Below are 22,118 nucleotides of genomic sequence, written 5' to 3'. Positions count from 1 at the left end.
TGTAGAGTCAATACCGGAGAGGAGTTCGAGAACATGAGCTATGACTGTATTTTCACTCGTGACATTAAGGCCGTGGGGTTGGTTTAGTCTTTTAGAGTGGTGTACAACAAGGGTTGTTTTTACTTTTTCCAAAAAAAAAAAGGTTCACTCAGTGGATTTTAGCTTTTACGCCTCAGGTGGGTGGGACGGAACTCTACGGGGGGGTTTGGATTCCGCGTTTGCGTTTCAGCAAACGCGTTTTCCTCCCCTTTTTTTTTTTTTTTTGCCGCATTTTTTTACTTTTGGGAGACAAAAAAAAGCTGTGCATAAACAGTACGTGTACTGTTCACGCATTGTTTATGCACTGTTCATGTAATAAAAAATATTAAAAGTAGGTCCTATGGTACTATTTACACATTTAAAAATTATTTTGCTACAGTATTTTCAGTTTTCAGTTTTCAATTTTCAGTTTCAGCAACAATAAGTTCAATCCAAACACACCATATCCAGGAAAATATAGTCACTTATTCAAAGAAGTTTAGATATTTTTGTTATAAAAAGTAAAATAAAATAACAAATTTTATAATTTTTTGACAATATTTATTACTGTAGGGGGGAAAGATTGAGGAGCCCATATCTACGTATATTGGGCCAAGGGCTCAACCTGAGGATGCTAAACAATTTGAGAACGAGTAAAACACTTTTATTAGGATCTGCGTTAGTAAGTGAAGAGAAAAATCCTATTAAAGCCACTCAGGAGGGTGCCCCGAGGAAAAATCCCACCTCAACTGGGCGAGGCCGAGGTCAGAAGATATGGTCTGCCATTAAGAGCAATGCTCCGGATCATTCTACCATAGAAAATAGGTATCAAGAAAGAAAATGACAAAAGAAAGTTGTTAAATATCTAAAAAAAAGCTGCTAATGTAGGATTCAATGCTCTGCAGCTGACTGAGCAATGTTTTATAGCCTTACAGCTACTCTCAAAGGTTTTAGGGAGGAGCTGATGGGACAAGTATCGATACTATCAATCCAAACCTACACGTGAAAGGATGAAAGAAGGGGGATAGGAGTATAAAACTTGAGAGTAACAATGAAAGGAGGGGGGACTCTATTGAATGGATTTATAGGAACACTTGCCTCCTCGAATAAGAAGTTCGTTCATGTCAGTATTCCTTATTTGTGCATGATTGTCATCCAATTCCATATTAGCCATTGTCCAATTCACTAGGGCCTAGTTCTTTGACCCATTCTCTACAAATTCATTATTTTTGGTATTTTTGAGCCTAAGTCCATTCATCCTGGACCGAGCCACAAATCTGGCCCTTACAATTACTATCAATCTATCACACCAATAATTGTGAAATTTTTTGTCTATTTTTACTTCTTCTTTTTTGCATTAATTTATGGAACAAGTTTATCTTCAAACCGATTTAAAAAACAAAAATTTACCCATAAAAATGGTCTTTTTAATCGTGGCAACAAGTCCTATATTTTACAACTTATTACAAGTGCTAAATTGCAATAAAAACAACATTTTTCGACCTGATTCTATAATTGACGTTGTTTTTATTGGGTTAATTTTGATATAATTTATTTTGCTGAAACTGAAAACTGAAAACATTATAGCGAAATAATTTTTAAATATGTGAATAGTGCTATGGGACCTATTTTTAATGAAAAAGTTGTTAAAAATTATAATTTGTGAGACTTATGAACAGTATACAGGAGCACTGTTCACAGTTGACTTGTCAACAACTGTGAGCTGAACAAAAAAAAAGAAAACGCATGAATCGCGAAACATAGCCGTGGACGAGGAATCCAAACACACATTATGAATAGATCATAACATTGTGAAAAAAAATTATATTTTAAATTATATTGATTTATTATCATGTACTAATTATAATCTATCACTTTAGCATAATAATTTCTTTTTTGTTACTTTTTTATTGTTAGTAATTTATATGAGAAGGTCCGATTGGTACAATATTACATGAACTTATTATGCATCAATCATATCATAAATAAGTCGTCATTAAAAAAAAAAAAAAAAGAAGTCATAGTATTAATCTTGTTTGGCGAGAGAGAGTGCGGCAGTGTGTGTTTTTTCCCACCTTTTTGTGAGTAGTGAGAGTGGTTGGAGGGATTTTGTTAGTATTATTTTTGGCTACCTTTTTTTCACTCTTTTTTCAACAAAGAAGATTTGGGGGAAGAATAATAACTGATGAGTGTGCATTCCACTAATAAAGTCCCACCATGGAAGATTTACAGGCATGCGTGGTATCTATTCTAAAGTTTACTACTCACTTAAGCTATTAAATCTATTCTAATATTCTCTTAGAAGCTTACTGCTCACTTGAGCTATTAAAGTGGGGAACGATCAACTTATTGTATTATTTTTAAGGAAAAACAATAAAACAAAACGGAGAGAATGTTATGGTGATGTGATGACTGTGATTGGTATTATTATGTAATAAAAGTGAAATAAGTTGAGGTGTCATGTAAATTTAATATTGCATTATTTTTATTTTATCACATCAATAAGTTATGAACAAAATTGTGAAATTTGTTTTTTGTATCATTGTTGTGTTGAATATTATTTGCTCAAATATCATTATTGTTAGAATTGTATGGTTAAATAATTAAATTTATTATATTTTAATAACTTAAACTTTTAGGATAATCCAAAATTTAATATGATATCAAAGTAAAAACTTTTGAGTTTTAAAATATCTCAACACCACTGCTTTACTTTTATAAAAGAAACAAAGAGAGCTTTTGCTTTCCACTTTAAGGTATTGGATTCAAAATTTTATCAACGTACCTTCTTTGATAAAATTTTCATTATTCACACACAAATGATGCAATCACATTTTTACATCTATCATAATAAAAGAAAACTTTTCATAACAAAATATAAATAAATAAATACATTTCATTCCGCATTCTATAAATTCCCTTAAGATTTTATTCTTTAAAAAAGAAAAGAAAAAAATTCCTCCTATAAATCATTGTTTTCTTCATTAATTTGTTGGGATTACCTTTTCTCCTACCCTTGGAACTTTGGTACCCGTGATTCTTCTTGCCATCATTATTGTATGAATACTCTCGTGATTCGTTTTTCAAAAGAACATCGCATGCACCGTTTCTTTTTATTTTTGCTGAATACCATTTTCTTTATTCAAGAACTAATCCATTACATTCATACAGATCCCAGTCCCACTAGTTAACGCAACATTGATAAACTTGATTGGTATGTTTGGTCTTTGGTGTCAATTTGATTCAGCTTGCACCAAAAATTTGACTTTATAACATTCTCATAATTCCCTAATTATTAACGGGGAGCATGCATCATGAGTCATGACACATAATAACACCCCTTAATTGCGTAATAACAATGAAGGAGAACCTTCCATCACCATAAGCCATGAAAACCAAAAGGAGCAAGGGAAAAAAAATCCCACTAGTTAACGCAACATTGATAAACTTGATTGGTATGTTTGGTCTTTGGTGTCAATTTGATTCAGCTTGCACCAAAAATTTGACTTTATAACATTCTCATAATTCCCTAATTATTAACGGGGAGCATGCATCATGAGTCATGACACATAATAACACCCCTTAATTGCGTAATAACAATGAAGGAGAACCTTCCATCACCATAAGCCATGAAAACCAAAAGGAGCAAGGGAAAAAAAAATCACCATTTGAAAAATGTGATCAATTTCATTATTTAAATTGCTAGCCTTGAAGACTAAGGGTCCGTTTGAATAGAATTTATTTTGTTGAATCTGAAAACTGAAAACACTATAGCAAAATAATTTTTGAATGTGTAAATAGTGCCGTTTGACCAATTTTTAATTAAAAAATTACTGAAAAGTGAAGTTTGTGGGTCCCGTGAACAGTACACGGGACCCATTGATGTGATAAAAGTGACAAAAAAGTAGGAAAGTGCAGCTACTGTTCAGTTCATGCTGTCCCTTGTTGCAGCTGACAAAAAAAAAAAAAAAAAAAGAGAGAGAAAACGCAACACAAAACGCAGACATGAGATTCATTACTATCCAAACATTCACTAAAGATACAAATTTGGCGTTGTACGGTCTACTTATTACAGATGCGCGTGTTTTTAAGATATTTTTTTCTTTTTTGAATTATCCTATTCGTGCTAAGAGAGAAGGTAAAAATGTTGTGCATTGTTTAGCTAAGTTAGCTGGTAATTTTTCAAATAGTGTAATGTGAATGAAGGATGTTCTATCATCAGTTTTTTCTTTTGTTTAGACTGATTTAGCTTCTTTTTTTGAAATAAAGTTAATTGTCTTATTTCTATAATAAAATAATAATAATACTAAGAGTCTTATATCTCAACTGAAGCCTCGTAATGTATACAACAAAAACGTCTAGATTCAAATCTCACTTAGCCAAACATGGAATTATCAAAAAACAAAATATCATTACTCAAATTTAATATTATATGCGTTAATTCAATGATGTCATACTGATGTAATATATATATATATATATAATGGGTTCCACTTTCAAAAAAAGAACTCTATGGTTTGAAACATATGTAATCTAATTGGGCCAAACAGTCAAAGTCCTTATTAGAATTGGGCTCTTAAGAATCACTGACTGGGCCCAGATCCAGCTACACCCACCACCTTTGCATTGGAGGTGTAGAGCCCACATTAACCAAAAATAAACCCATCATGACACCCAACCCCCACAACTCTCCATTCATTATTCATGATTCATCTCTCTCCCTCCATTCCTATTTTATATATATATATATATAATGGGTTCCACTTTCAAAAAAAGAACTCTATGGTTTGAAACATATGTAATCTAATTGGGCCAAACAGTCAAAGTCCTTATTAGAATTGGGCTCTTAAGAATCACTGACTGGGCCCAGATCCAGCTACACCCACCACCTTTGCATTGGAGGTGTAGAGCCCACATTAACCAAAAATAAACCCATCATGACACCCAACCCCCACAACTCTCCATTCATTATTCATGATTCATCTCTCTCCCTCCATTCCTATTTTTCTCTCTCTCTCTCTCACCTGAAAGCAAATCTGTGAGAGCGAGCGAGTGAGCAAAACAAAACAACCAACCAAAGAAAAAGTAGCGAAACCCTAAAAAATGGATGACTATACGAGGGAGATGATGGACCTCAAGACCCTCGTCACTCGAACTCTCGAGAAGAAGGGCGTCCTCGCCAAGATCCGGGTTTAATTTCCCACTTTAACCTCTCTCTCTCTCTCTCACTTTTTCGTTCAATTTCTGTGTTCGTTTTTTCCAATTGGTAATTTTGCAACGAAATTTGTCTTTTTTTTGAGCTAATTGTGTGATAATGCTAACACTTAGTTGATGTTGATTGGGATTTTGGACTGGAAGATCATCCATTTATTTAGATTCAAGGAAATGTGGTTATTTTTGGTGTAAAATTATTAGGGTTTTTGATGGTGTTTAGTTTGGAGCTGAGCTGGGTTTTTGAGAGTGTTAGTTTTTTTTTTTTTTTTTAAATTAGGTTTTGATTATGAATTTTAGTTTCACGAGCAGTTGATTAATAAAGCTCTAGCTCAACTGGCACGTAGGTGGAGGTGAGGTCGCGGGTTCAAGACCCGCTGGTGTGTTTAACTTACCAATCTTAAAAAAGATCAAGGAAGATGTTTGATCTGTCCCGGTGTGCTTTTATATGTATTAGTCTGTCTACCAGTTGAAACTTTCTTAGTTTTTTTATAAAGTAATGCTTTTGTTTAAAGATTGGGGTTCGATTTGAAGGGCGAACAAAAGTCCATAAAATAGCTTTAGTATAAGAAGTAAAAAAGGGCATGTCAATTAAGGAAGAAACAGAGAGTATGGCTTAGGATAGAATGGTGGAAAAGAATGCCCAAAATTTTGAGACTAAGGCTTGGTTATATTTGTTGTTTTTGTTGTCTATGGCGTGTATTTTTTTGATTCACATGTTGATTTGGGTATTGTGAATAAAACCGGGAGGTGAAAATTATGACCTTTGATGGGTAGATTACAGTTGATGAAGAATTAGTGAAGTGACTCCAATGAATTGGTATGGAGGATTAGTTGGGTTGAGTTTTATGCTTTATTACCAAGAGGAATTGAACGATTCGATCAGTGTTAAAACTTTCGCTAATTGATTCATGTTGTTGGATTTTTGCTAGGCCGAACTCAGAGCAAGTGTGTTTGAGGCAATTGAAGAGGAGGATCGGGTAGTTGAAAAAGAAGAAGGTTTGCCTCCTGCATTACTTGGTAGCTGCAATGATCGTGCAAAACAACTTCATGCTTCTCCCTCAGGTTCCTCCTCATATCTATATTCTTTCTTATTCGTTTAATACATTCAGTCCAGTTTGGATGGGTTAGGTGTAAGCAAAATTAAGGTCTTAAAGCTTCAGTCTTTGCATTAAATAAGAGTCAAAATTAATATTTTGCCTTTGAAACCAGACGTTTGGCATGTTATTTAGGTGATCCTTTCAGAGTAACTTTGATTCTTAACCAATATTATCCGAGTTCTTCATGTAAAGAATAAAATGATGTGAAATGCGCCAACATGGCTTCTGTTCCACCTTAAATGTTAGGTTTTAATTTTTCATTGTGATTTCTTGATTTTCTTGCCTCTTCTTTTACTAACCATGCAATTGATGTGAAACATATGAAAATGGTGACATCTTGCTGCAGAACATGATGCATCTGCATGTTACTACTGTAATTATGAGGGTTTAAAGTATTATTTATGGCAATATTTCTAATTTATTCCTCTTTCATTGCACTCTTTTAATTGCAGGACGGCTACTTACTGCTCTTATATGCGAATACCTAGACTGGGCGCAATTAAATCATACACTAAAAGTTTATTTGCCAGAGTGTAATTTGGTAATTGATGTGGAACATATGAAAATTCTCTTGTGGTTTATAGTATTGCTGATTTTGTTGCCATAATTTTTGAACTAATTTGTTCAATTTGCTTCTAACTTATATGGGGATTATTTTGTAGCAAAAAGATTCTTGGAAAGCTGAGTTGAAAGAATTTAGTAGCAAGAATGGATATGATCTCAACAGGAATGGTGATAGTGGTCCTTTGCTTTTGGATGTGCTTGAAGGATTCTTAAAGTTTGAGGTTTGATATTAGATCTCATTTAGACATCAATATTTTCATATTCAATTGAAAATGTGTGTGGTTCAACTGACACTTCCTGGTGTTTTCAATTAAGACATTTAAGGTTCAAATCCCCCATCCCCCCACAACTATCAATTTATCCACAAAAAATAATAAATAAAGTGTGGTAACTAACATGATAATGCTAGCTTTGTGCATCAAGGTTGATTAGACTGTCCTATGTAGGAGTACTATGTACGATTTTATGCACGTATGTTTCCATGCATTTATGATTAATTTCTTCCAAGGATGCTTAATTTGAAGGACTAGGAGTTAGATATGTATGTGGGTTGTCTGATCTAGATGTGTGCATTTTAACATCTCCTCTACCAAGTCATCTTTATATGTTAAGAATACTAGCAGCCTTCTTGATGTATATAACAGTAGCCACAATGAAGCTTTAATTTTTATTTTTTTTAATTGATGAATGTGATTTGCAATACTGATGCTCTGGAATTAACTAACGATTGGTATTTATATGAATGTTCAAAATTTGAGATTTGGTCTTAAAAAAAAAAAAAAAAATCTATTTCTCAGGGATTGCATGTATGTAGATATATGTACTATTCAATTTTGATTTTTTTTTTGTTTTTAAATTGATTAATTGTTCCTTTGAATCATGTTTTGATAGAACCTATCCCAAGCAAGGGGTACTGGAAGAAGGTTAACTGCTCAAGAAACTGAGTCCTTATCCAATTTAGAGTCCAGGAACATTCGAAGGCCTTCTTCATCATCAGTTGGTGGGGGCTTGCCTCCACTGGGAAGGTTCTGCTCCTACATCACTATTCATTCTCTTACTCTCACTTGTTTACTCTCTCTTTTCCCTTTCCCCTTTCTTTTCCTTCACTCCCATTGATACTTTGGTTTGTTGGTGTGCAAATTCTAGGGCTGTTCCTTCTTCCCAGGCATTGGGTAAGTAATGAAGCTATTTGTGATTTCCTTCCAGTATCTGCTTGCTTGTGATTTTCTTTACCTGATATGTTCTAGCATTCAGATCGTAGAGGAGGCTCCTCCATGTCTGGTTACAGGAAGGATGAGTACAGTTGGAGATATGACAGTGATGAGCACCCAGAGAATGTAATTCGAGCTTCAGCTGCCTTGGAGAATCTTCAATTGGATAGAAAAGCTCGAAATCTTACCACATCTTGGCGGTTTGTTCTGATACCCCAATCAACGAATTTGTTTATATTTTCCATTTGTTACAAGTGAAAAATAAATAAAGGATATTGATTATTGACTCTAGAAACATCCAACATGCCTACATACTGTTCCCTTGAGGGCTGCTAGAAAATTAACCCTTTGTGGGGGATGGAGATTGCTATTTCCATCATCACCACCATGACCATCATTATTTAGCAGGAGGTTGATTGTTAAAAAATGTAGTGTAGGCTAGGGCTAGTTATGCCTCATAATTGCCTATCTTACTGCCCGAGTAGTAATATACATATTATTAATGTTTGGTCGGTGGAAAAATTTCATAGCATTGCTGTTTTCTTTTGAAGAATTTAGAGTTTGTTGATGCATTTTGTTTTGCTAAGAGATGGATTAATGAATGAACAAGCATGTAGTATTCTTTCATCACTCTAGTTCAAATGTTGGCATCTCCTGTCTTTGTAAAGACAAAATGAAAGGCCGGATTACAGGTTCAAGACCCATCATATATGCATGTATAATTATTTATCAAGAATGATTTAAAAAAAAAAAATCCATGTGGTAGCTGATAGTAAAGGATGGCAACTTGTGCTCTTTTGGTTTAAAAAAAAAAAAAAAAATCTTGGTGTCAACATAGCTTGTGCCTGTCTTAAACCACCTTAACCTCATAGCTCAAGCATATTGTATTCTTAGCTTATTTGATGGATTTGGTTTCAGGCATGCTGGGGATGGAATCAGTGAGGATGATGGCAGGCCAGACCATATTTAGCTGAGTGAATTCCTTTGTACGACTGCATGTGTATTTCAATGTATTTTTTTTTTTTCAACGTTGAATGAGGGTAGTGATGATATGTAAGATATTGTATTGTGATTTGATTTAGTGCTTTGATTGAGCTTTATTTAGTTTTGTTTTATTTCTGACCCATGAATTTCATATCAGTGACTTTTCCCTGTGTAAAAGTTCCTAATTTGGAAGGATTAAATATTGTGCGAGTGTAAAAATTAAGTGGCTATGTAGTCCCTAGTCAGCTGATACTACCTGCTTGAAGGCTTTCCCATTTGGATAGAATATGTATCCCACGTTCTAGCTCTTGATCTTCGATTCAATCCATATACTATTCTTAACAATTCTGGTCAAGTTTCTCTTAAATATTATCTAAGCACTGCAGTCCCTTCTCTGAAAACAATGTAACGGAGTAAACTGAAGGAATTTGGTGTAACCTGGAGAGACAGATAACGGAGTAAACAACGTAATGTAAAGGAGGGTTGAAATTAGTTTTGCTTCGTTTTCCTCGAGGAAACCAATACTTTAATGCGTAGGTGACCCGTGACTGCTTCTCAATTCTCAGGAATGCCTTTGTTCCCTGCATAGACGTGACTCATCATGATATGGCCTTTGTTCCCTACTGTAGTAATTGTAAGATTCATTTACTGTGAATAATGCATATAAAAGTAAAGGAGGACAAAAACTAGCGTAAACTCTCTTAACAAGGATAAAAGGAGGATACAAACTAGCATAAACACTCTTTTAACTAGAACAAGGATCCAAATTTCATGTTCCAAATTGTGTTCGAGATCCTCAATTTGTGCTTATTTGATTTTTTATTTTTTTTTTTTTTATTATATAACAAAACTCGAGCTATTCTTAACCCAAATTTCTAGGTTTGATCCTCAATGTGTGCTTATTGTGAGTAAAAGTCTCTAGATTCGATCCCCATTGAATTCATGAGTACTTTCTTATTTTACCATAAAAAGCTAGAGAAGAAGAAGAAAAAGATGGATGGTCGGCAGAGTCAGCTTGTAAGCTTTAAGGTAACCCCACATAGGAAAGAAAAATCAAAGTACCATATGATATGCTTCACGACAACCTAAAAACCTCGTGGGCTATTCAAAGTTAGCACACAGCGTGGCTTTATTTCAAACGTCAAAAACTTCCTGCAGTCCTCACTTTCAGGAACAGGAACACAACACATGTACACAACACAATAATCCACACTTCTGCCACGCTCCCCCAAACTTTTCTCTCTCTCTCTCTCTCTCTCTTGCTCTGCAACAGTCAAAATTTGGAACGCTATTCCATGGCGGTGTGGAACCGCTTGTTGTTGGGAGTGAGAGCGAGAGCCACAAATACTAGCCGCTCCAAATTCCGTGCCTTCTACTCTTCTTGCTCCATGGTAAACCCCGAAGCTGACCTCAAAGCTTCTCCTCCGTCTTCGTCTTCTTCTTCTTCTTCTTTGCTAGGCTCGAAGCCCCTCCCTCTCCGCCAAGACCACCACCACCACCACCACCCAGTCCAATGGGTTTTCCTTGGCTGCCCAGGCGTCGGAAAAGGCACCTACGCCTCTCGCCTCTCCAAACTCCTCCGTGTCCCTCACATCGCCACCGGCGATCTCGTCCGCGACGAGCTCTCCTCCTCCGGTCCCCTCTCTTCCCAGGTTCAATTCCAATTGTTTTAGGAAACTGAGTCTGACTTTTTTTGTTTTTTTGGTAAAGTGGACTTTGAGTTACAAGTTACAACAAAGACAATTATTCTTGTTAGTTCTACACTAAGGTTATAAATTGATCCATGTTGGTGACAACTTAGTTTATTGTAACAGCCTTTGATATGATATGTATCCGTTAGCCAACTGCTTTTGTCAATGTTACTGACCAGCTCTTTACTTAATAAGATCCAAGTATAAATCAATAGGAAAACTAGAGAATCCCTTACCTTTGTAGCAATGAAAATGACATAAACAGCAACTTGATTCGCTTCTCGATGAATAAGATTTCCCTTTATATCTTAACTTACTTATATATACTGACAATTATCACAATCATGAATTCTAGAAATTTTTTTCAACTCATACTAATTTTATCATAAGGTTGTTAACAAGCCAAGGCTACAAAAAAGGTAGAGGAATTCTTAAGTTCACATCAGTAGAAGTTGCCAAAAATGACAAGTCAATTAAGAAGGGGGCAAAGAGTATGTATATAAATAGGATGGAGTGTCAAAAAAATTATGATATTTGGCCAATCCATATTAATCTGTTAAGGATCCACAGCTAAACCCCAAAGTTGTGGAATTAAGGCTTGGTTGTTGTTGTTGTTTTTGAATCGCCTTATATAAATGTTACTCAAACCCTTATTATTACACGCTTGTAATAAATCCTCCCTTAAAGCTATAGTTTCAATCTTTGGAATAGAAATTCACCTTTTAACCTCTTACCAAGTGATAGAACACACCTTCACTCCTATTCTAAAATCTAGAACCATCAAAATTTATTTTAAACCACCCTTGTATTGGAGGATACCATTGTATGAATCTCTTTATTTTCAATACCTTTTTATGAACTTTTCTTCTTCTTAAAGATTTTCAGGAATAAAATAATCATTATACATTCTGGCAGTCTTTTTCTGAAATTATACAGAGCATTCTTGTTGAAATAACCCTCATTTCTTTTACACCATAGTTGCCACAAAACATCAGCAAAATTTTCTGCTACAATCATGTTAGAAAAGAATTTCCTTTTTTTAAAAGATTTAAAAAAAAAAAAAATTTAGAATCATTGAATATATCCAGTTTTTGAATGATGTCGAACTGTAGGATAGTTGAGCATGTGCTTTCAAAGCTTATAAGTTATATGCCAGGAAAATCAGTAAAATATTTTTTTTAAAATGAAGATTTGATAACCTGAGAACCATTTGTCTTTAGTTATTGCAAAATTAGGATAAAAACCAAAATTTCTCTGACTTTATGCTACATAAGATGTGTCTAATTTTTTGGCTGAGTAATGATATTTTTTTTTTTTTTTTGCTTGCTTTTTAAGGTGTTTCTCTGAATCGTCTTTATTTTATTTATTCTTTTATATGCAGCTTGCAGAGATTGTTAACCAAGGGCAATTGGTTTCAGATGAAATTATAATAAATTTGTTATCCAAGCGTCTTGAAGCTGGTGAAGCTAAGGGTGAATCTGGCTTCATTGTTGATGGTTTCCCTCGAACCATAAGACAGGCGGTGAGCATTTCTTCTGATGAATTTCTTGAATAATGAAGCATTAATTTAGCAATCTATGATATCTTGTTTGATATTGTATGAAATGAACATTAATAAATGAAGTAGAAAAAGAAAAAGACAGGGGAAGAGAGAGGGGGGGGGGGGGGGAGAGGCTAATAGAGTTATTGGTAAAGCTAATAAACTTCTCATCAATCTTAGTTCCTATTGTTACTTATCAAAAAAAAAAAATTTGTAGTACCTATCATGATGGTTAAGCGGGCTTTTCCAAATGAGACAGACAAAGTAGCTCTCTTGATAGTTCCTAAAGGTAGATGTCTAAGGTTATGGGAAATTACCATGGATTTAGTTATATTAATATCCTAGTCTGCAATGACACATTGATCTCGACACCAGCCAAAATGAATGCCACTTTTTGCCGCTTAAGCAACTGGGGGACTTAATCACTTTTTTTTCAGTTACTCTAATATTACACTCTTTTCCAAATAGCATATATGTGCAATTCAAAAACATATACGCTTTCAGTTCTGTGCCATATAGGTTTCTAAGGTGAAATTATTAACAATGATAAGAAGAGTTAGAGATTAAAGTGGAATCCTTCTCTTTTCCAGCTTATTCATTTCCTTCTTATTGTTCTGACTCCATAGTACATCTAGTGTCATTTTAATGGTGAAGAGGCCTAATAAATTATCTAAACATTATGTTTTGGCTGTTGTCCAGGAAATTCTGGAGGGGGTAACAGACATTGACTTGGTGGTTAACCTGAAGCTTCGAGAAGAAGCATTGCTTGCAAAGTGCCTTGGAAGAAGAATATGTAGTGAGTGTGGAGGAAACTACAATGTTGCCTGTATTGACATAAAGGGTGAGGATGGGAGTCCTGGAATGTACATGGCTCCACTTCTTCCCCCTCCACATTGTGCATCTAAACTTATCACTCGACCGGATGATACTGAAGAAGTTGTAAAGGAACGCCTTCGTATATATTATGAAATGGTATTGCTCCATACTCTCAAATGTTCATTGTTCAACATATTTTTATTAAAATTCTTCTTTATAATATTCTGTATTTCAAAAAATGTTAAAAAGATAGAAAGCAACCACCTATGATGCATGTACACTTTTTCCTTCTGAGCCCTGCTCAGGATTGATGTGTTGGACACTTTGCTACGCTAAAATTGGTGTCTAGCATCTGTTTTGAGTCTTTTGACATTTAAAAAATCATCACCTATTTTTATTTATGATACTGTTCATAAGATGAGGCTGTAATATCATATTGCCGTAGAAAATTATTGTCTATGATACATGAATGTTCACCAATGCTATGCCCTGCCCTAATGTCTACATTTTTGGAAATTGTGTCCATTAATGTCCTTCTCCATTTTTCTCCCTTGTCTATCACCATAATTTATGGAGCTTCTTTATGTGAATTCAATATAGTTACTCTACTAAAGACTGTCTCAATGTTAGTACTGTATTCCTTAACCAGTGTAGCCTGTTTTATTGTTCATTGTCATCATCATTGGGAACTCAATAGTCCGTAGGATCATATTTGAGTGAATGACTGGGAATTTTATGGTCTATCTTCAAAATAGAGAATCCTTTTCCAAGTTAAAAAGAATTAAACAAAGGTGCCGGGGAAGGGGCTTAGGGTTGCTCCTGAGAATGAGGTATTGGATTTCGGTTCTTTATTTTTTATTTTTTACTTATCAAAAATAATTGGTCCATGGTGTTTCTTAAATATGGCCACCTAGTGTTTTGATTTGCAACTGAATATTACTACAAGTAATTGGTGTCTTGTTTTAGAGTGTTGGATGCCTTGAGCATTAGTATTGGTGATGCTAAAAAGCCATATTGCTATTTTTAGCACCACCAACACTAAAAAGCATGCTGCAATGGTGGAGAGAGAGCCAAAAAATTTGGCTTTTGAGCTACTGTGCGCTGTGCACCATAGCTATGAAGGGAAAAAATATATATTTTATTAAAAGTTATATTATTTTATTGTGTTGGTGTTGGTGGTGGTGGTGGTGGTGGTGGTGGTCTAGTAGATATATTATTTTATTGTGTTGAAAACTAAAATAAAACCACTGATGTTAGGTGTTTTGTAAAGTGGGATGGTAAAATATATAAAGTAGCTTTTTGTGGTGCCAAATTGCTAAATTTATGGCTCCACCGATGTGGATGCTCATCTGTGAGCTGCTTTAGAGGAGAATCACAATCATGTGGGGTGGAAGAACATATTAGAATGGAGACATGAACAACCCTAGCTGTTGGGAGTGGGGTGCAGAACCTCATGGTCAATGGTGAATGCAACTTGGGCCATAGAAAAATATGTTTCTCTAATCCATATCATACTTTAACATGGCTAGTAATATTTTTTAATTTAATCAATAATGATATTATCCATTTTTTGTTCAATTAGTGAGTTTTGCACTGAAATTTCCTCATTCTTGCAGACTCAACCTGTGGAAGAATTCTACCGCAGTCGTGGGAAGTTGTTGGAGTTTGATCTGCCAGGTGGGATCCCAGAATCCTGGCCAAAGCTGCTTCAAGCTCTGCATCTTGAAGACCATGATGACAAGCAGTCTGCAGCAGCATGAATTAAGTTACTTTTCTGCAATCTGTAGTATATTTACGAAGTAAACTAGTTCATTCTTTGCATGTTGAAGATATGTGCATGCATATCTGTTTAAAAACGAAGGGCAACATCATTTATGTCCAATAAGAAGTGATACATGCCTAGGCATCTACAAGGAAGCTCCCTGTTAGGAGGAGATACGTGGAATTTGTAAGATAATTGTTTGGAGAGCAAGGAGGAATTTTTATATTTTTTAGCTTGCCTGAATACAATTGGGCCAGTGAGGGCAGCTCTACTGTTTCAAATTGTGTTGCGAGAACTTGAGGATTGAATGTCCCATATAGAACAGAATTGCCTACTTCTGAACTGGGTCAGAGGTCCTAGTTATCCCGATCCACACAATCTGGTGCATCTTGAAACTATCTTAATGAGTTACCATGAGTTTAGGCCATGTTACTCATATGCAAGTAATCTGTTTTTTCTTTTCTTTACCTTTTTGGGAAATTGGGATAATTATGTGAACCATAAATAACTTGTTGTGTCACCTTTTTAACCTAGTTTTCTACCCACACACACAGATTGATTTTACAGCCAAACCTCATTTAGTAAAAAATGTTCTATGTCCTCCCCCTAATGTCTTTCTCCTTATGCATTTTAAAGAGATTTTTGCGTTCTTCCAAACCACAAAAATCTAAATATTCTGCCAGTGAGTTCATTTGGTAGAAAACCTCAAGGGAAATCTTTGGAAAACAATAGTTTCAAATTCAATGTAGTCGAGGTTTGTTCATGGAGGAAGTCATGTAGAAAAATTTTATGGACCACTATGGTAAAAGCGAGCGAGCATGGCATTTGCTTGCATAGAGCATTTTGGATTGCAAAGTTTTTGAAGTGTAGACTATTGTAATTGTATTTTTCAGTAGTGCATTTTCTATGGAATGGATCTCATAGGACATAGGGTGGTTTTTTTTCCCTTGAAGTGTTGCTTCATTAGTTTTCCACTTTCGTCACCAAAATTTGTATTTTGCTTTTTATTGTTACTGGTTGTAAACTTTGACAATTTGTTTTTTTATTAAGTAAAAAATGAAAATAGTAGATGAATCTATAAGTGTTAGTCTCAAATCCTTCTTAAACTAATACGATTCTATTTTCTAACAAAATATAGTTGATACAATATATCATTATATTAGATTTTCTAAATTAAACCATCTATAATTCTATATTAATTATTTGAAAATTTTTAAAATTTTGTAATTTTTTTTTTCGTGGAAACATAGAGCATGTTATGTTCAATTATTATATAAGACAAGACATTTTGTAAATAATATAATGTGTGATTGGAATTTGTTTCGAGTGCTTCCTGAATGGTCAAAAGAGGAAACATATTTAAGTAAATCTATCACTCACATTAGGAAAAAAAAAGACTTTAATAAGATATAAGAAAGATGTAGTTTTATTAAGAACTTACTAATATTACGAAGAGAATGTGACATAATTGTTAATAAAACAATTTCTATTTCTACACAAACCTCTCATCTTAAAGCATCACCAAAGTTAACCGAATGAACTAAAGTGAACCAAAATAGATTGAAGTGGACCAAAGTGGACCAAGACCGAATTGACCAACAAAAATGTAGCAACAATAAACTAGGCTTTAGCTTTTAGATAATATATATATATATATATATATTAATTTGGTGAGTTACAACTATTGTTGTGCAATTTATATGTGCTAATTTGCATAGAATCATTCGATAATTATTCAATTAATCCGATGTTTTAAGTTATTTGGGATCAAAATAATTTTTTCCATTTGAGATCAAAATACATCCATCTGTAAGCATCATTTAAAGAGGCCAAAAATCTCAAAACGTGACACTCTATGAGGATTTTATTTTTCATTTGGGTCCAACTGACACTCTATCTCTCTACATTAGAATAGCAAAACTTGGTCTATTAGGATGTTTTTCATTTTGGTCCAACTGAGTCTTCTGTCAAGTTAAAGAAGATTACATGAAACTAGGATCGTTTAGGATTGGTAGAATCGTATGATCCTACCGATCTTGAATAATCGCAAAGATCCTTGAAAGATCCAAATTATTTTGGGTAGGTGGGATCGTAAAATTGTATAATCCAGTTATTGAGAGGAAAATTTTGATGTTCCCAAATAGAATATGGGGTAGCCAAGCCGAAACTTGATGATGGGCTCTCAAAATAAAGCCCAAAGGCTTTCGATGTCGTGTAAGCCCGCCCAAGCAAGAGATAGAGGCTGCACCCTGACAAGAAGACAACAACAAAGCACAATCAACACATTATTGTTGTTAGTTTGTTATATTATTAGTCCTTTTACATCATCATAGTTCAAATCAATCCTCCAGCGGTAAGGGTAAAATTACACTTAGTCCAAAAAAAGAGATTTAAACAGTCCAATGGTCAATGATTAAATAAGTTTAGGAATGTGTTAACTCTTGGGGGTCCTTGCATGTCTTGGTCAAGGGAGTTCATTATACTTTCAGCCATCATTATATCAATATGAGGAAAAAGTTCAATTGTTACATATACATTATATCCTTCAACAGTAAAATAAAAAGTAAAAATTAAAGGTTCCATGGGAAGAGATAGTTTCCAAAACATTATGGCCTTCATCATAATAATACTAAACAAGGATTAAAGGCTTCATTGTTGCAAATAAAAGAGGAAAATATGATGAAATGAAAGAAGAGAGGGATCCCAGCTCAGTGCAGCAAGTATTAGACTAAGATTTTGGTAAGTGTGTGTTCATAAGGCATGAATGAGACAATATGGGTTGTTTTGAGTGAGTGGGATGAGATTAACTTTGAGGTTAAGGCTTTTTGTGAGTAGTGGTCTATTTGTGAGTAGTGAGAGGCATTTATGAGTTGTGATTGTGTAAAAGAGAGGAAAAAATGTCTGACGTTAGATGAATGCGAGATGAAGGGGATGAGTGGTGAGCTTAAAGAGAGCTAAACTACTAGCAAAATGGCAAATAGACCAGGGGTTTCAGAGGGAGTAACCCCCCTTATGGGCTAAGGTGCTTATGTTTTTATAATGGAGTTTAGAGAAGTATTAATTAACAAGCATCCAAAAAAAAAAAAATATAGGTCAGATTCAGGGGAGCAGGTCGGTTGAATTAATAACCTGGATTTGGCCTAAAAATGGAAGATTTGTTTTTAGGGCTATTTTGCTTCTTTAGGTAAGGTAGTATTTGGAGTAATCTTGCATTAAATACTAAGATTGCTGTGATTGTGTTCAGCCAATGGGATTAAGGCAAGTATTAAGGAAGAATCCTAGTACTACAACTGAGATTTGAACCTTAAGAAGTAGGATTCAACACCCCAAGCTAGAGGTCAAAGTTAAAGCCCACTTCATAGGGTTCCGCTAGAGATCCCTTTATGCCCTCCAAACCACACGTTCCCAAATTTTCCCCTTTAGGATTCATGGGCTTGGCACTTGAATCATCTCTTGAACGTTTTTAAAATTTATAGCATCAATTTGCTGGAATTTGAATAATTTGGTTTCAGCTCTCCTTCCGCTAGGGGTGTAGTCTTGAAAAAAGATGATGGAGTGCCATCACCCTTTAGACTTCAGCTGATGTTACAAACCTCGGGTACTATTTACGTCAGGTAGAGAGTGACCAAAAACCAATGGGACATCCTCTAGTTCATTCTTAAGGACTTGGTTCTCTTGTTGTACTTCAGTCAGGAATGAACAATGGTTATTTTGCCTACTTTCAACCTTCTGCTTCTTGCTAGGATCTCTTAGATTGGGCCTGTTCACCTGGGCTGGTTCCCTTGGGTCGGGTTGTGTGCATCCTACAAAATCAACAACACATGTTGCCATGGGCCTTCCTTCCTCATGGACTTTTATTGGTAAATATTCTTTAGGATTTTATAGATACTTGCAATGGGTTTTTTGGGCAATTAATTGTAATGTTTGAAACAATATGACAAGTTTTTCAAAGTACCTTTGAAAATAACCTTTACTATGATGGATTCCATATCATAAATAACGTTCATAGCTTCTAATAATCGCACTATAATTTAAATGATAAGCTTGTAGGATCGAGTATTTTCCATGAGCGTTGAAGATATATATTATGGATGTTATGACCATGTGTTTCATGGGTTATAATGTGAGAACGTATTCTTCAAGATAACTTTGTATGAGCTTTTATAAAACGATTGCCATAGTTTTTTGCCATAGTAATACTTAAGCAATAATTACGCCATGATACTTTTTTCTTTGTCAAGTGTTAATAATCTCGGGTTTTTTTATTAAGAAAATGGGCTTTGGATATCATCAATGGGAATTTGGGCTTTTGATATAGCAAATGAAGATTGGGCTTTTGATATTGCCAATAAAGATTAGGCTTTAAATATTGCCAGCAGGAACTGAGTTTTTGATATTGCTAATGAGAATTGGGCTTTGATGTTGCCAATAAAAATCGGGCTTCGATGTTGCCAATGAAAATTAGGCTTTAAATATTGTTAGCGAGAACTAGACTTTGATATTGCCAATGAGAATTGGGCTTTGATGTTGTCAATGAGAATTGGGCATTGATATTATTAATGTAAATTGGGTTTTGGATAAATAAATTGCCATAGGTTTAAACCATGGGCTTTGATTATGGATTTGAATTCCACTGATAAAATTGTTTTGCCATAGATTTAAATCATGGGCTTTTCAAATATTGTCAAGTATAAGTATTCTTGGGCTTTAAATAGAATAGGATGTGTTTATTGGATTCATAGGGCTGGTTTTGGGTTTAGCTAAATAATGATAATAAAATTTGATAAAATATGAGTTTTTGGGTTTTTTTTGTGATATTTTATATCATAATCCAATTTAGATAATGAAATATGAAACATTTGTGATTAACATAATAATAGAGCAAAAATATTTGGGGAAAACCCAATAACTTATTAGTGGTATAAATAGGTGGTATTCAAATAAAATTAGGTGTTAAAAAAAAAAAAGTACCCTAACACCAGTTTGGGATTTTGGCAATAATGATTTTATATGTGTATATATATATATATATAATTTTTTTTTAGGTGGTATTCAAATAAAATTAGGTGTTAAAAAAAAAAAAGTACCCTAACACCAGTTTGGGATTTTGGCAATAATGATTTTATATGTGTATATATATATATATATAATTTTTTTTTTTTAATTTGGTGATTTACAACTGTTGTTGTGCAATTTATATGTGCTAATTTGTATAGAATCATTCGATAATTATTCAATTAAGCCATTGTTTTAAGTTATTTGGGATCAAAATAGTTTTTTCCGCATGCATGTTAAGATCTCAATTCTCCATGTGAGGATTGAAGACGCTTCTAAAAAAATTGAAATGATATGAACGTGGCTCATTCTTAATTCCCCCTAACTTTGTGGTTTTGTTGGAGAATCAAGATGCTAATTTTGAAAAATATTATATCTACAATATTTTTATAATAAATCATAAATGTTGATAGATTATTAGTGAGCTAAAAAGTAATGACAAAGTTTAGTTATGAAATTAGTTGTAGCCTAAAACTATAAACTTACTCAATAAAATAAACATTACTACATATTTTGAAAATCTAACCGTTGAATTTCATATTCTTTACGCTCTTAATACACATGTCAAATTTTGTATCAATCATATATTATTTAATATATGGCCTATAAGTTTATATTCTATGCATAATTTTAAACTACAAAACTTACAATTTAAAAAATTTATTGATAATATGGCTATTGATATTTAATTTTTTAGAAATTTTGCAAGCATGGAGAATATAAGAAGCAGATGTCATCCAATGGTGAATTTGTCAAAATTCTCCTCAAATAAAAAAATATTGGGTTAAGTTGTAGTCTAAGGTTACAACCAATTTTGTAACCAATTTTGTCCATAACAATTTATTACATATGATTTGTTGTAAAAATGTTGTGCACATTGCACTTCTCGCGAATTTTATGCTATCTAAGCTAGAACCTAGAGGAATTAATTATGTGTTGTAAGAGTCTTGGAGACTGTTGGAGCATTTTAATATTAATCAATTAAAAATCAATAAATATTACAACATAAATGTAAAGATGTGAGAATGAATATGGAAGATGAGAAGTTAGTGAAAATATTTAATCTCACATTAAAAAGAAGAGAGACTATTTTATTCTCTTTAATTGTGGTGATTTATTGGCTAATATGAATTGACTCAGATATTGGGCTAAATATATGCACAAGGAGGAGGTGAAGGGTGGAGGTATGCAAAATAGTGTTGTATAATTTTTCTCATTAAATTAATAATATTCATAAGTATTATTCAGTTTCTTTTGTGTTATTTCTATTATTATTGTATTACACCTACATATACAAATATATAGAAACAACATTAAGTTAATGATAAAATCATTAGACATCTCAAAAGAAGCTAGAGAAGGTTGGTTCACCCATCTTTTGACATCTTGAATTCCTTTCTGAGTCCGGACTACTACATTGAGGAGATGCCTATCAATTTCGATTTTGCTGGCGGTTGGTTCACCCATCTTTTGACATCTTGAATTCCTTTCTGAGTCCGGACTACTACATTGAGGAGATGCCTATCAATTTCGATTTTGATAGAAGCTATGTGGATCTAGTTCTTTCACTTGTTCGGCTCACAATAAAGGGACAAAATCTTTGATTTTACTGGTGGGATCCCTTGAATTTATTTCTAGTGTTTGATAGAAGCTATGTCGATCTAGTTCTTTCACTCGTTTAGCTCACAATAAAGGGACAAAATCTTTATGTTTGGAATATTCCCATGTGGCACCCAAGTGGAACATACCATTCTTCCAACAGAGACACCCACACTTGCTCCTAATTTAGTGTCCGTTTAAGAGTAGTTTTTCTGACTTTTTATTAAAAGTGTATTAAAGTATATTTGTATTTTAAAAAAATTTAAAAATGAGAAAATGTCAGAAAAATGGAATTTTAAAAAAAACTGTGCATAAAAGCTAAGCTTATAAGTTGATGCCAAACTTGAGTTTCAACTTGTTATTGGATTTCAACCATTATACACGAAACTACCATAGCTAAGCTTATACTTGGGTTTCAACTTGTTATTGGTGGATTTCAACACTTATACACAACCACCACAGGTATTTGCTGAAAAGAAAATTTAAATGCACCAATCACAACTAGACACTTACACATACTGTGGATTTGAGTGTCCCTATCAATTTTTCTTTGGCAAAAGCCCACAG

The 22,118-nt window shown here is 33.9% G+C and overlaps 2 protein-coding genes across 2 annotated transcripts; both read left to right on the top strand.

Annotated features, from left to right (window-relative positions):
- Positions 1-4,970: 4,970 nt before the first annotated feature.
- On the top strand, positions 4,971-9,208 carry LOC112017571 (protein TONNEAU 1a). Its single transcript, XM_024050031.2, has 8 exons — positions 4,971-5,208; positions 6,162-6,294; positions 6,782-6,870; positions 6,992-7,114; positions 7,785-7,918; positions 8,040-8,065; positions 8,148-8,304; positions 9,023-9,208. Exons 1-8 carry the CDS (start codon positions 5,122-5,124, stop codon positions 9,072-9,074), a joined length of 801 nt encoding a protein of 266 aa, XP_023905799.2. The 5' UTR covers positions 4,971-5,121; the 3' UTR covers positions 9,075-9,208.
- Positions 9,209-10,197: 989 nt separating this feature from the next.
- Positions 10,198-15,364, top strand: LOC112017544 (probable adenylate kinase 6, chloroplastic). The gene is made up of 4 exons (XM_024050008.2): positions 10,198-10,740; positions 12,161-12,301; positions 13,019-13,291; positions 14,752-15,364. Exons 1-4 carry the CDS (start codon positions 10,384-10,386, stop codon positions 14,893-14,895), a joined length of 915 nt encoding a protein of 304 aa, XP_023905776.2. The 5' UTR covers positions 10,198-10,383; the 3' UTR covers positions 14,896-15,364.
- The last annotated feature ends 6,754 nt before the right edge of the window (positions 15,365-22,118 follow it).

The sequence above is a fragment of the Quercus suber genome, unplaced genomic scaffold, assembly GCF_002906115.3.
Source record: "Quercus suber isolate HL8 unplaced genomic scaffold, Cork oak 2.0 scaffold_694, whole genome shotgun sequence".
Lineage (NCBI taxonomy): Eukaryota > Viridiplantae > Streptophyta > Magnoliopsida > Fagales > Fagaceae > Quercus > Quercus suber.
Note: the sequence above shows the minus strand (reverse complement) of the source record. Positions and strands in the feature narration are given on the sequence as shown.